This window comes from Emys orbicularis, chromosome 2, assembly GCF_028017835.1.
Source record: "Emys orbicularis isolate rEmyOrb1 chromosome 2, rEmyOrb1.hap1, whole genome shotgun sequence".
In the NCBI taxonomy this organism is placed as follows: domain Eukaryota; kingdom Metazoa; phylum Chordata; order Testudines; family Emydidae; genus Emys; species Emys orbicularis.
The window spans coordinates 97,893,136-97,908,413 of NC_088684.1; the positions used below are offsets into that span (position 1 = coordinate 97,893,136).

General features: G+C 40.8%; 1 protein-coding gene across 1 annotated transcript in view; it reads right to left on the reverse strand.

The window, feature by feature from the left end:
• The window catches only part of CD226 (CD226 molecule), a 38,888-nt gene that overhangs the window by 13,076 nt on the left and 10,534 nt on the right, over nucleotides 1-15,278 (reverse strand). The window contains exon 3 of the mRNA XM_065400014.1: nucleotides 6,977-7,309. Coding sequence (XP_065256086.1) covers nucleotides 6,977-7,309 — 333 coding nt within the window. The remainder of the gene's footprint in view (nucleotides 1-6,976; nucleotides 7,310-15,278) is intronic.

Genomic DNA, 15,278 nt, shown 5'->3' on the forward strand with positions numbered 1-15,278 from the left:
GCCTGGCCGGCAGGCTCCTTCCTTCCCCTACTGCCTCTGGCTGAGCCGATGCCCCAGGAAAGCCCAAGACCCTCCAGTCCGGGGCGCTGGCCAGGAGCAGCCAAGCCCTGCATGTGCCAAAGCCCTGAACAGCACTGGCACAGGGAAGCCTCTGGGTCCTGCCCTCAGGGAACTTGGGTTCATCCCCTAGGCACCCTCACCTGCTGAGTCACCTCTGTGGCAGGGTTTCCTGAAACCCCTGCAGTCAGGTTCCCTGGTGCACAATGCATCCTTAGGGCTTAACCCCTCCTTGCCTGTGCTGTAGCCAGAGGCGGCTGGGTTATGTCGATGGCCAGCAGCAGCCTGGAGGTGTTAGCTGCCTTTCGACACTGTGCGGGCAGGAAGGGACAAGCTGCTTCCAGCCACAGGATGGGGGAGGTGGGGTGAAGAGATGAGTTCTGCAAAGATACAGGACAGGTCATCCCTTCCCCCCCCCCCTTCCTCCTCCTCCGTGGCTGGAAGCAGCTCCCATCCCTTCCCTCCCGCACAGTGCCAAAAGGCTGCTGCTGGCCACATTCTGGTGTGAACCCTGGCAGAAATATGGGGGGGGGGGGACATGTGAACCTATGCCTTCCTCCCCCCTGCGTGTTGCCTCAGGAAGATGCGGCACCAGGTACCAGGAGAGGTGGGTCCGTCCCAGGGCCCCAGCTAGGCATGGAGGGTGGAGAGCACTGGGCAGGGAGGGTTGGGTCGGTTGGTCACACCCCACCCCCCGTGTGAGAGGGGTGTACAGGAGTGTGTGGGGCACCACTCCCCAGGTGAACCCTAAAGCCTTAAAGATAAGAAGCTAAGTAAAAAGAATTCAACTACACAGTATTTCTTTAAAAAACAAACAAACAAAAACAGGGGCTCAGTCAACTTGATCTTAATTTGAATATTTGTACTGCATAGTTCTGACTGATTTAATTCTTTAGCTTAAAATTATTTAGTGCTACAATGACATCTACTGCAAAGATTTGTGAAATTAAACACTAATTCTAACTATTATACTAAACAAAAAACTGGCAGCAACTTTTCCAATTTAAAGATACTTTATGAGCTTTCTAGAATTAAAATAAGGTACTTAACATGAACATCTTACATTCCCTTTATCCTACAATAGATTCATATCATAGCAAATGTCCTACAATCCTTTTGAATGGTAGAGGCATAGATTCCATAGCACATTGCTGCTTCAGAAAATAAAACAAGTTTTATTGTAATAAGTTTGGACTTTTAGATTTCACACTTTCAAAACCAGTACAAGAGTTTTGAAGTCTTTGTGAGATCAATCATCACTGAAACTCAAGTGTGCTGCTGCGGTTAAACCAAGTCACCAGGAGAAGATATGATACACTACACAGGTTACAGCCTGAGAAACATTAAACACATTAAACTTGAAAGATGGAAAATTTTACTTCTAATAATATGGAAATCAGTGCAGCAATAAACATGCACTCCAATTATACTATTGTGTTTTGGGTTTTTTTTTTTGTTTTTTTTTTTTACAGGCACTTATCAAAGTTGAACCTCACTTTAATCCACTTACTGAATATACCTACAGCAGTGCTCATGGGTAGCTCAAGGTCTCTTAGCCACTCATTACTTCCCCCTTTGTGGTCTTTTTACTATATCCCCCTTTTAACTCTCTCAAAAACCAACTTTAAAACAAAATGTCTAAATATAATATAGCAGATGTACCTTGGTATAATAATAATGACACTCCGACCTTATATAGGCAACATTTTCAAACTTGTATGCCTGGAAGTTTGGCACATAGGGCCAGATGCTCAGCTAGTGTAATTCAGTGCACCATAGACGCACTTCTGGCCCCTAAATCCATATTTAAGCACCTTAAAAACTTGTCTGGTTTTCAGAAAAAGAGAGAAATCCCACAACTACCCATACCTTTTCTGTCTTCCTTTGGTTAGATTAGAAATAAATTGTTATACCACCTTTTGTAAAGATCTCTCTTGGGATGGGCAGACAGAGAAATAAGCAGCACAAAAGTAGTGAACTTTGCCAGCACTTTAAACCTAGGTGGTTAAAAATCTGAAACAGCATCCCTACAAATGACACTTTTCCTGCAGAACAATAGCTTTAGATCACTCCATCACAAACTAGAAATTGAACTTTCTGAGATCTGCTGAACACAGCCAAGATTGCTTGTTTAAAAATAAAATAATGCTATCTATTTAGCCAATATATTCAGCCCTGTGTTCCTATTACTGTCACCCTTCTCTATATTGTATTCACGTCTTTAGTCAGATTGTAAGGGTTTAGGGACAGAGAAAGTCGTTTATCTGATTGTAGAGCACCCCATTCAACGGGGATTCCAAGTGTTATTGTAACACAAATAAACCAATACATACAACTAATAAGGATAGACTGGGGAAAAATCAAAGTATTAAGTGGGCCGCACTCTCATTCCTGTGAGAAAATGTCAAGGTGTAGCATGCGGACTTCTAATGACAAACGTTGTATGAGCCTCCCATGGTATATTTTCTTACTTTGCTTGTACTCCTCCTGATTTTGACTAGAAGTGCATGGTGTGATTTCTGTTTGCAGAAAGAGATGAAAAAATGCACATTTAGAAAAGGGGAAACTTTTATTCTCCCACAGTATTTTCTCTCTCATAACCTGAGTATGTCTGTTTCTATGACTTCAACTCTGCAAATGACTCCCAAATCTATTTCTCTGCCCCCGTCCGATGCCCCTCTGTCCAGTTTCTCCGTTTCCAAAATTGTCAGACATTTTTTCTACAACGGCCAACCATCTTCTCAAACTCAGTCTCTTCAAAACTGTATTTCTAATCTTTCCTCTTAATCCCTCTCCACCACCACTTCTCTATCACTATTTACAATTCTACTATTCTCCACAATTTCCCAGACTCAAAACCTGAGTCATCTTTGACTCTTCCCTCTCCTTACCCTATATCTAGTTCTGGCTTGCAATATTTGTACAGAACCTCTCAAGGTTTTAATCCACTTCCAGATCAGGAAGAAATGGTAAGGAGTTTGATAGGAGATTGAACCTGGACTATTATTTGGCTCTGCAGCCCCAAATGAAAGCCAGGCCAAATGAGGTGACTAAATGGATATGAAAAGGAAATACATAAAATGATATATCAAGTAGTCATGCCTAGAAATGATTTTTTTTTTTTTTGGCTCATTCAAAACAAGTGCTGAACCAGGCCACAGTAACTAAATTTGACCTTGGTTGGACATTTCATTAATTTCCCCACATCTCTCAGAATGTTAACATAAGAACGGCCATACTGGGTTAGACCAATGGTCCATCTAGCCCAGTATCCTGTCTTCCACCAGTGGCTGGTGCCAGTTGCTTCAGAGGGAGAGAAAAGCACACGACAATTTATTGAGTGACTCATCTTCTGTCATACAGTCCTCACATCTGGCAGTCAGAGTCTTAGGACACCCAGAGCATGGGGTTATGTCCCTGACCATCTTGGCTAATAGCCATGGATGGACCTATCCTCCAGGAACATACCTAATTCTTTTTTGAAGACAGTTATACTTTTGGCCTTCACAACATTCCCTGGCAATGAGTTCCACAGGTTGACTGTGCATAGTGTGAAGTAGTACTTCCTTCTCATTGTTTTAAGCCTGCTGCTTGTTAATTTCATTGGGTGACCCCTGGTTCTTGTGTTATGTGACGGGGTAAATAACACTTCCCTATTCACTTTTTCCACACCATTCATGATTTTATAGATTCAGGATTTTATCATATCTCCTCCCATCCCCTACCCCCCCCCCCGCCACCCACTGTTCTATGCTGAACAGTCCTAGACTTTTTAATCTCTCCTCATATGGAAGCTGTTCCATACTCTTAATCATTCTTGTTACCCCGTCCTGTACTTTTTACAATTCGAATATATCTTTTTTGAGATGGGATAACACACAGTGTTCAAGGTGTGGGGGTACCATGCATTTACATAGTGTCATTATGATATATTCTGTTTTATTATCTATCCATTTCTTAATGGTTCCTAATATCTTTAGCTTTTTTGACTGCTGCTGTACATTGAGCAGATGTTTCCAGAGAACTATTCACAATGACTCCAAGATCTTTCTTCAGTGGTAACAGCTAATTTAGACCCCATCATTTTATATCTATAGTTGGGATTATGTTTTCCAATGTGCATTACTACGTATAGAAGTGATACCAGTTCTCTCTCCCCCTTCCAGTTAATAGTTCCCCCCTAGTTCTCTCATTCATTCATTGTGCATTATAACACTTTTGAAAAATAAAAACAAAATGATTGGAAAAACATTTCAATAAAAAAAAAATTCCTTTAGTTATTATAAAAGGTGCACATAGGGTGACCAGATGTCCCAATTTTATAGGGACAGTCCCGATTTTTAGGACTTTTTCTTATACAGGCTCCTATTACCCCCCACCCCATCCCGATTTTTCACACTTGCGGTCTGGTCACCCTTGGTGCACAGTTGTGTGTGTAATGTTGCAGTGTGTGTACCTGAGACGGAGAGGGCTTAGCACACATTGAATTGTATTGTGCTGTAGGCACAGCCTTTCAACTTTTTTCATATCGAACAACAGTTGTTAAAAGCAGAAACCAAATGTACACTGACAATGTCAAAGTTGTCAGGGATTTATAGGATTTCTTTAAAGCGATAGAAGGTTAATAATCAATCTTTAGGTTAGGAGAGGGAGTTTTAACAGGTGGGGTAGACTGGTCCTTTTTACTGTTTGGGTTTTTTTGTTGTGGTTTGGGCTTTTTGTGTCCTGCTGCACTTGGAGTCAATAGGAATTTTGCTAGACACTTCATCAGGTTCAGGCCTGATTGATTATTATTGCATAAGGTCAACATTTTTAAACTTGGGTGCCTAAAATTGTCAAAGTCAAGAGAAATTCAAGATTCAAAAGCTTTTTTCCCTTCCCCCTCTCATTCAACAACAGGTTAGGTGTGCACAGTAATATGCCCGGTTCATTTTCCCATGTTTCTACCCCCTAATAACCACCCTTTGGATTAAACATTCTGAAAGGATTCAGACTCCATGGCATAGGAACTATTTCTGTTAAAGAAAGTCTTCTAGTCCTAGGATGTATGTTGAATATCCAGAACACTCAGTTATGACAAAGAAAAAACAGTACCTTTAAAGGTACTTAACAGCATGGACTTAAACATGAATGGAAGGAGTCGAATTTGGAAGGCACAAGAGGAGTTATACTTTCAAAACATGCTCAGAACAACCTAAAATTAGTTTTAGCGCCGTCAAAGCATATTAAAGAAATCAAAACTGCAGCAGGATTATTTAGAATGGACCATCAAAGGAGCTCTGCGGTATCAGGATGAATGGAAAATTCAATAAAATGTGAGTTAGTTCACATATACACAGGAGAATATCAATTTTTTCACAATGGTTAGATTTCCTGTTAGGAAGAAGGAGATTGTTGCAAGCAATCAGTGCAAAATATTTCCATATTCCCACATGTACAGTCTTTAATCTCACGTACATCATAGTTAACACTTTGCACTGTGTTCTCTCCTGGCTGTAAATTCAGTGGATAGGTTTCGAAGCATGAAAAGACTATATGAAAATCGACTAGTCCTTAAAAGAAAACCAAAAAAAAGAAATTCCTATTTTGAATTTTTACTCTGCATGCGGTATCTGCATTATATAGTTCTGACACAAGGTAGTGAGATCCCAATCCATAGGCCTTTAGTGATGCAAAACACTGTCAGCTGGATGGCTCTGTGTATTCATAATGGAACATGGAGCATTTCCTGTCAGATTGCCAGTGAGAAGCCAGGCCTGGCTGATATCACACAACAATTCTTCAATGGTCTAGAAGAAATAATTTTCATGGTCTCCATCTAATTTACTAATGTGGTGGTGGCCATATCCCCATATCATCCGTACAATTAGTAGAGAAGCTAGGGCAGTGGTGGGCAACACTTCCCGCTTCCTGCAGCTCCCATTGGCCAGGAATGGCGAACTGCGGCCACTGGGAGCTGCAGGGGGCCGTACCTGTGGATGGTCAACATCAGCAAAATGTCTTGCGGCCTGCAATCAGATTACCCTGATGGGCCACATGAGGCCCATGGATTGCAGGTTGCCCACCACTGAGTTAGGGTGACCAAGCTATCTTTTCACCTGGGCAGGCCTAGGTCATTTTAGGGCAATGGGGGGGGAATCTGCACGGTTTTGGTGTGTGCTTAGACTGTTCCAAGGACAATGAGTGGACTTCAGCAAGCGTAGCTGTCAGTTTGGCATGTTTTACAAGCATTACATTAGAAGTTTACAATACGGATAGGATGAATTCTCTATTCATATGCAAAACAACAAATATATATAAATAAACGAGACCTAACATGCATATTATGGCAGCCATGTTTGATATGCTGCAGCTCCAGACAAACTGCACTCTTGAGCTTCCCAGATATTTACAACTCAGAGTGCATCACGCTTCTGGAACCCAGCGTAGTTCACTCCAGGGCAGAGGTGCTGGAACTAGGTGCTGCACCCCTTGGCTTGAAGTGGTTTCCATCATATACAGGGTTGACAGTTTGGTTCAATGGCTCTCAGCACCCCCACTATAAAAACTGTTCCAGCACCCCTGCTCCAGGGGATAAACACTGGGAAATTCCCAGGGTGCAGCTTGAATGGAGCTGGAGACTCCCCTTCCCAGCCTTAAGTAGCTCTCTCCCACTACTCTCCCCTGTTCCAAACCACCCCTCTCACCTTCTGTCTCACTCCCACACAGTCACTGGTTCCCCTGAGACAGTTGAGAGACCAGCCAGGCTCAAAGTCAGCCCAGCCTTGTGGAAGCCACAGTAACCACCACATTTAGCTATTCATGACATACTGCTAGTCTGAATGTGACATCATAGAAGCCCACTTAGCAGTTACAAGTATTTGTGTGTGGGTGGAAAACATCAGCAGTTCAAAGAGTTCCCATCTGCCCCTTCACTTACCGCTAGTGACAGTCAAGCTCATCACATGGGTTTTGTTTCCACCGTAACGACAGCGGTAAATTCCAGAGTCAGAAGATGTAACATTTTGAATGACAAGAATGTCGCTCTCCTGAGTAGCACAGTCTATCATTGCACGCTCCTGGTAATCTGAACCATAGGTTTTCCCTTCTGACAAGTTACACAGGACTATGGTATCCATCTGATCTGCTTTAATCCTTTCCCACATCACTTGCTGCACCAAACTTCCAACACTGTAAGGACATCTAAGTGTCACATTTCCCCCTGGTTCAATAATCGTGTGGTTGGTTGGTGGCACAGGTACCTCAAAAGAATCTATTAAAAGGAAAACAAAAAAGACTGTTTATAATGGATACAGGTTACATTTAAGAGCAGCAATCTATTCCAAGAAGTACCGTTGTCTATATGCTAATATTACACGTTAATATGAATTAAATTGGCTTAGAGCGGAAGGATGTTTGAAGACATCTGGTAATTCTAAAATACTGAAAGGTAACACATTACATACCCACATTACCCACTGACCCCCCGCTTTGTAAGGAAACTCCCATCTTTTCATGTTCTGTGTATATCGGGGTAGGCAACCTATGGCACATGTGCCAAAGGCAGCACGTGAGCTGATTTTCAGTGGCACTCACACTGCCCAGGTCCTGGCCACCGGTCCGGGGGGCTCTGCATTTAAATTTAATTTTAAATGAAGCTTCTTAAACATTTTAAAAACCTTATTTACTTTACATACAACAATAGTTTAGTTATATATTATAGACAAGAGACCTTCTAAAAATGTTTAAATGTATTACTGGCACGCGAAACCTTAAAAGCAGAGTGAATAAATGAAGACTTGGCACACCACTTCTGAAAGGTTGCTGACCCCTGGTGTATATATACCTGCCTACTGTATTTTCCACTCTATGCATCTGATGAAGTGAGTTTTAGCCCACAAAAGCTTATGCTCAAATAAATGTGTTAGTCTTTAAGGTGCCACAAGTACTCCTCATTGTTTTTACATTACAAATGTGCACATATGCACACACTATATTATAACACCTCCATAATGCAGGATGTGAAGACATTTTCAAGTTTATTTTTAACGCATTACCCATTTACCCACATTGTTGAATAAATCCCCGCCCACAAGAAAATTATAGCAACAATCAAGTTAAGACTGAGATGGCACTTTTCTTCTAAAAGTCTGTTTTTCAGTCACATTAATTTTTCTTTTCCAGATTAATAAAAACGTGCCTGTTGTGATCTCTCATCACAGATACTTAAAAAAAAAGAAAGAAACAACTCTCAACCCCTTATATAGTTCCAAATCTACATTCATCAGTTAGATTACAGAAGGTACCAGTTAATGAACTGAAGTTCTCCCAACCACAACTCCAGTGCACCTCAAAAAATCCCAGACCTGCCACTGAGGAAAAACTTGCATGATAGCTAAACATTTGACTGTCCTGTGAAAGGTCAGTAACTCCCCAAATGAACTAAATCAGTTACTATCAGCTCAAGAAAGTGACTTCTCAGTTATACAAATTTCTTAAAAGTAATTCTTTTTAAAAATCCTTCTTGTTGAAGTTTCTTAGCCCAGAAGTAATTTTTGGAGTGAAATAGTTAGCTGCTTATAAATAAACAAAGCAAGAAAAAAAAAATCCTCTTCTTTAGGACAACTGTAAATGTTCTTGGCATTCAGAGGACTCAAGAACAGCTTGGTTTCTAACATCAATTTTGGATGTATGTAACTCCTAAATGACAATAGGTATTTTTGTCTTGTTTGGAGACATTTGGTGCTGAAAGAGGTTGGAAATCAAGTTAGTGTAAAAGGAACAGTCCAGGGTGCTCAGTGCACTCAGTTCCCACTGCTGGTAAGGACTGAAGGGTTGGATCCCATATTATCTTTGTTCACTTCAGAAACTTGTCCCACGATGCATTTCTCAAGCTTCTGCATGTGGTTGATATCATTAACATACATATGGGGGAGACTGAAGTAAAACAAAATAATACGAAGTCACATTAAGTAGATTAAAAACTGGCTGATAGCTCTCAAAATGTAATTCTAAATGGGAAATTTACACTGTACCTCAAAGTAGCACCCTCTAACCACCAGATTCACCATTCATATATGGTTGTGATATTTCATGCAAAGCATGCCACATACATGGTAAATAATGAAGAGAACAGGTCACTGATACAGAGCAATCTGAATTGCTTGGTACACGGAGCACAAGCAAACAATATGTGTTTTAATATGGCCTAATGCAAAGACATACATCTAGGAACAAAGAATAGAGGCCTAACTTGCAGGCTGAGGGACTCTACCCTGGGAAGCATTGATTCTGAAAAGGGGGTGGTCATGGTCAATAATCAGCTCAACAGGAGCATCTAGTTCAACTATATGGCCAAAGGATTAATGTGATCCTTGGATGAACAAATTTAGGAATATCAAGCAGGAGTAGAGCAGTTATATTGCTATATATTTGACACTGTTTCAACCACTACTGGAATTATCTCCAGTTCTGGTGTCCACACTTCAAGAAGGATGTTGAAAAACTGGAGACGGTTCAGAGAAAAGCCACAGGCAGGGCCGCCCAGAGGGCGGGGGCAAGTGGGGCAATTTGCCCCAGGCCCCCGGCCCTGCAGGGGCCCCCGCGAGAGTTTGCAGGGGCCCCCACAAGAGTTTTCAGTGGGTCTTCGGCGGCAGGTCCTTCAGTGCCGCCGAACACACCCGGAGCTAGTGAAGGACCCGCTGCCGAAGACCCGGAGCTTCTTCCGCTCTGGGTCTTCGGTGGCAATTCGGCGGTGGGTCCTTCACTCGCTCCGGGACCTGCCGCCGAAGTGCCCCAAAGACCCGGAGCGGAAGGGCCCCCGCCACCGAAGACCCCAGGCCCCCTGAATCCTCTGGGTGGCCCTGGCCACAAGAATGATTAAAGAATTGGAAAATATGCCATATAGTCAAAAACTCAAGAAGCTCAATTTATGTAGCTCATCAAAAAGAAGATTAAGGGGGTGACTTGTTCAGAGTTTATATAAAGTACCTTCCTGGGGAATAGAAATTTGATTAATAGAACTCTAATGGGCAACGGTATAACAAAATCCAATGGCTGGAAGCTGAAGCTAGACAAATTCATACTGTACGGTGCAAAACTTTAACAACAATGGTAATTAACCTTTGGAACAACTTGCCAAGATCATTGAGAGTGGATGTTTTTCTAAGAGACATGATATGGTTCAAATTAATTCAGAGAAGTCTTCCTGACTTGCACTATGCTTAGTCAGACTAGATGATCCTTTCTGGTCTTTACATCTATGACTTTATGAAAAGTGCTATTTCTTCATATTATATTAGTGGCCCAATAATATGCAACAGTTACCAGCAGTTAGCAGCTTGCAGTAAGAGATCCTATTGTAATATACACACAGGAAGAATAGAGTAAAGGTGGCTATGGACCTTAAACCTATCATTTTCAGACTTGTATGCACTTAAATACTTGATATTCTGCACCTTAGTCATGATATTGCATTAACTTGGTTATTTTTGATATAATAAATATTAGGATAGGAAGAAAATGAAAATAATAGCCAAACATATTTTTAAAAAATAAAACAAATAAGGATAGCACTGAAATTCCTTGCCAATATGTAGCAGTTTGAGCATTTCATCATAAGCATTACCAGCAGGGAAGAAGTCACAATATATTTTAAAATGATGTTTACTTCTCTCTCTCTCTTGCATTTTATACATAGGGCAACATACTGTAGAATAAAACCTATCTGCAGTCATTTAAACCTGTGAAAGTGCCATTCTGACACAATAGTATTTTACACATACTGTGTGTAGGTGATCCCAGAAGGTGCACGGTAGTGCAGAATCAGGCCTACATATTTCTAATTAAATGCTCCCAATACATGGATCAAAAATACTGCACATTTGGAGCTTTTGTTTTCTTTAATTAGCTCTCTTTATCTTGACACAGGTATTAGCGCAGTACTTTCCTCTTCCTCCTCCATGTAACAACTTTCTTTTTTTAGCACATCTCACTATATATTTACTTCTTGCTTTGTGTGGGATGAGTGTGCTAGACTCTCTGAATAACAGTTTTTCCATGCTAATGCTGGAACTAATTCAGTCACAGTCAGAGCTATCTTCTGGTCTCCTCATATCTTGCAGCCATGGACCCTTCCCCATGATTTGAGGCCACTAGAAATGTGAAAGAAAATTTCTACTTTTGTCTCTTCAAAGTATAAGTCTCTAGCCATTTTTCTTGCTATCGTAGCCTTGAAAATGTAAATGAATATCAACCAATGTAAATTAATTGCTAGGGTTTAAGAGGACGAGCAGCTAAGCTCAAATTCTGCAACAGGAAGTTGGCTGGAGCTAAGGATTCCAGTATCTATTCTCAATATCCTGTAACAAAAAGTTCCAGGTTTAGGGTTGAAAGGACTTTTTGTTTTGAATTGAAAAAGTTAATTTATAGTTTTAAAAAGTTTTAAAAATCAAAATCAAAATGAAATGATTCTAAATTATCTAAACAAAAGTTTTTTGATCTGATCTAAAAAAACAACATAGATTTTCAGCTTCTGAAAATTTTCAATATTCCTACTTTTTGTTCTGATCAGACATGGGAAAGTTTTTTAAAATTTTGAAAATTCTTGCAGGACAAGAGAACTGTTTCCTGCCCAGTTCTAATACTTTTCTCACTCTTTGGTCAACCTCACCTAGTTTTTGTTTCTTCACTGGCAAATCATTCAGACATCAGGCTCTCCCCCTCCCAGCTAGTTTTTCATTCATTTTTGAAGTCGGTATATATAACTATTACTGCTTATCACAAGTTGCACTATTTCCAGATTTACAGTCTTGTAAACCTAATATTTGTTCTTGAGTTTAACTTTACTGTATAAACTTCACACATTACTCTCTTTTTAAATTTTTGATATAGAAATACAATTACAGTAACCTTAAATATTGATCCTGCTAACATGAGCAAGGCGTAGCTCAGTGAAAAGAAAGAAAATGTATGATAACATATGTAATCTTGTGGTTTTGCATGTTGTTTTGTCTATTTTAACCAGTTTATTTTTGGATATATTTAGATTTTGTTTCGCATGATGCTGGAAAATTTCACATCTGATTAGAGACACAATGAGATCTAATAGATAGCTCTCTTGACTCTCTTCTAGTACCCTGAAATCTGTTCCCAGATTGGACTCATTTTAATTCTCTGCAGAATGAGGATAATGACACTTACCTTTGCAAAGTGCTTTGAGATCCTGTGATGAAAACTTAATTATTACTATTGCTATGTTCATACATATACACTCATGCAGGGTGATGCAGGCTGATGCTAGGCAGGTGCACTTGCTGCCTAGCAACAGGCAATCTAAGTCAAGGCATGAGTGCACACGGTTGCTGTGGGGAGCACTCCATGTGAGCTCATCACGAACAGTCAACATCAAGGTGCATCTCGTTCAACGATACGAGTAGGGAGCAGCCTATGGGTAGGGAGCAGGGGCACCTTCACAAATTACTTTTGCGTATTTTTCACATCCCTGCAGGTAACAACAATTGTACAGCTATTTTTGCTCCTACTTACTTTTTCAAAGACAAATAGATATGGGGGAACCTCAGCAGGTTCTGAGGTTCCACTTGATTAGCATAAACCAGTACACAGCCTTCACTCTCTCCCTTCTCTGCCCAGAATAAGGGGGATACTTTTTATGGATTCTTGTTTTACCGTGATCTAATCCAGAGCTACCAACAAAAGATTTCAATTTTGAATCTGCACCGTACAATCCTTCATTTTATTTTGATTCCATCCAGGTGTTACAGGTTTCTTCCTTATTAAAAATGAGGCAGGTTGTTTCATACTAAGCTTCTTAGTACCAGATACTCTAGTACCAGATAGATAAATAAGAGAAACCCATACATCACCAGTGGTTTTTACTGCACGTTTCATCTCCAGTTCCTTCTTCCCTTATTAAATTCCCAATTATTCTGTTTAGTTGACAAAGGAACCAAAAGAAAGGTTCATCTTTAGAGACAGCAGTGGAAAGAGGCTCTGGGATACTTTAAGAATATTAACAGATAAGCTCCTTTCAATGGACTCCACTGAAGTACTGGAAGTCTAACCATCCCAATTTATAGTTCCCCTCACACTTTGCTCATCTCCTATCCGGGTTCATTCTGCAGATTATTCATAAAATGAGGTATATTTTCCCAGCACAACATGTTTCTCGGTCTGTTCTATGGAGCCTATTACATAGCTCCATAATTTTAAATATTTTAAGTTACCATTGTACACTTTCCACTTCCCTCCACCATTGTGTTATGTAATAATATCCATATTTCATTATCTCAAAATTTAATTAATCACATTTATTCTTTAGGGAAAGGGAAAAAACAGCTCTGGATCTAAGCTACTGGGTGTTATAGAGGTAATGGTGGATAGCATAGATATTATGTGCTTAAGCCAAGGTGAATTCAATCGTAGTTGCAGCAGTATAATGCTGTGGAATAATAGTTGGCAAACTAAATAATTTTTGTCATATACACAGATATATTCAAAAAGATATAATTTGACAGCAGCCTTAAAATTAAGAATGTGCTATGCCTAGAACAACCTTCACGTTTCATACTGTTAGCCTATGAACCCATGAAGCTTTGCAGTTATGCTAAGCAAGAAAATTTCCAGTGTGCTGTATTACTCCTAAGGGAAATTCTGAGCCAAAAAATTAAAAATTCTGCACACATTATAAAATTCTGCATATTTTATTTCTCAAAATAACAAAAGAGAATAATGCCAGTTTCAATTATTTTAGTAATGTATTGCAAATACCTGTCAGCAAGTATGTCTAACAACACAGACAAAAAAGATTCAGGAAATGTTTTTTTGACAAATAGATTCCTTACTCAGCATAATAATAATGCAGAATTTTGAGTAATAATTCAGGAACCTATTTCCCATACTCTTCAGAAATAGTGTAAAGGCTTGGGGGAATCACAGTTAATGGAGGAGCTGAGGGAGAGGGAAGTAATTGCCGGGAAGAAGCCTAGGAGTGAACCTGGAGGGTTGTTGGGTGTGGATGGGAGAAGTATGGAACAGTTTTTTTTGTGGGGTGTGATTGTTAGAGAGTTGGGGAGCCTTGTCCATGCAGACCCTGACTGACCCCTAGACTCTCCCATTGTCAGGCACATCTTCCCATCCCCATGTGTCCCTGCACCCCATTCCCCATTCAGCCAGGCATAGCTGCCCCGTCCCCATTCAGCCACCCCCCACGTGGCCCTGCACCCCCCTACCAAGTCCCATGTGGCCCTGAACCCCACCCCTCCCATTCAGCCCCTGGCTCAGTGTTGTCACCCCACTAGCTTCTGTGCCCTCACCCCAGTCTGTCCCCTCGACTAGGCCAGTCTGTGTGACACCCTCCCCACAGCAGCCCCGTGTGCCCCGCTCTGTCTTCCCACCCACCCCCCATATCCAGTGGCTCCTCACCTGGCCCTGTGGGCATGGCACTGTGAAGAAGGCAGCCTCTGCCCCCTCCCTCTCCGTGGCTAGCTGCTCCAGCCCATGAGCCAGCTGCCCTCTCTTCTGGTGCCACATCAGCCCCTGGTCAGCAAAAGGTGCAATTGCAGTTTCCCTTCGCCTCCCCGTCAGAATCAATTATTCTGTGTGGGGGGGGGGGGTAATCTGCAGGGGACATTAATTCTGTGCTTGGCAGTGGCGCAAGACTAGTGTATATGTTAACACATGTTATGCCACATATGACTAAAAATAAATGTGCTTATTAGGCAAAAATATGTTTGGCTCTGTTACTTGAATGACTGGTTATAAATTGTATCGAAGCTAAAAAAAGGGGAAGAAGGCAGCAGACACAGTATAAACAAGTATGGTTTAAAAATAAGTAGTTTTGTGATCACTTTAGAACAGAAAAAATCCACGATTGCTGCAAGGCTGTTCTTCAAATTAGTAACATTAACTTTTCTGTGTTTTCTGTCTAATATTTTGTTAAATAAGCTGATTGAGCCTGGTTATCTGATGTCTTGTATCCTAATGCCTGTAACAATAACGTCCCATATTCATATCCAAATATCCCTTCTTTCAACCAATCTTCCATATGCTATCGCTCCTAATAAATAAATATTGAGGGTTGTTTTTTATAAAATCGGTTTTAAGAAGTGGAATTAATACATAAAGAAACTACATGACCTTTTATCATCTAGGTAATCTTGCCACTCCTTTCTCCAGTTCCAGTTGTCATTTCCTGTCTACCTAGAGATTGAGAGAACTTCAGG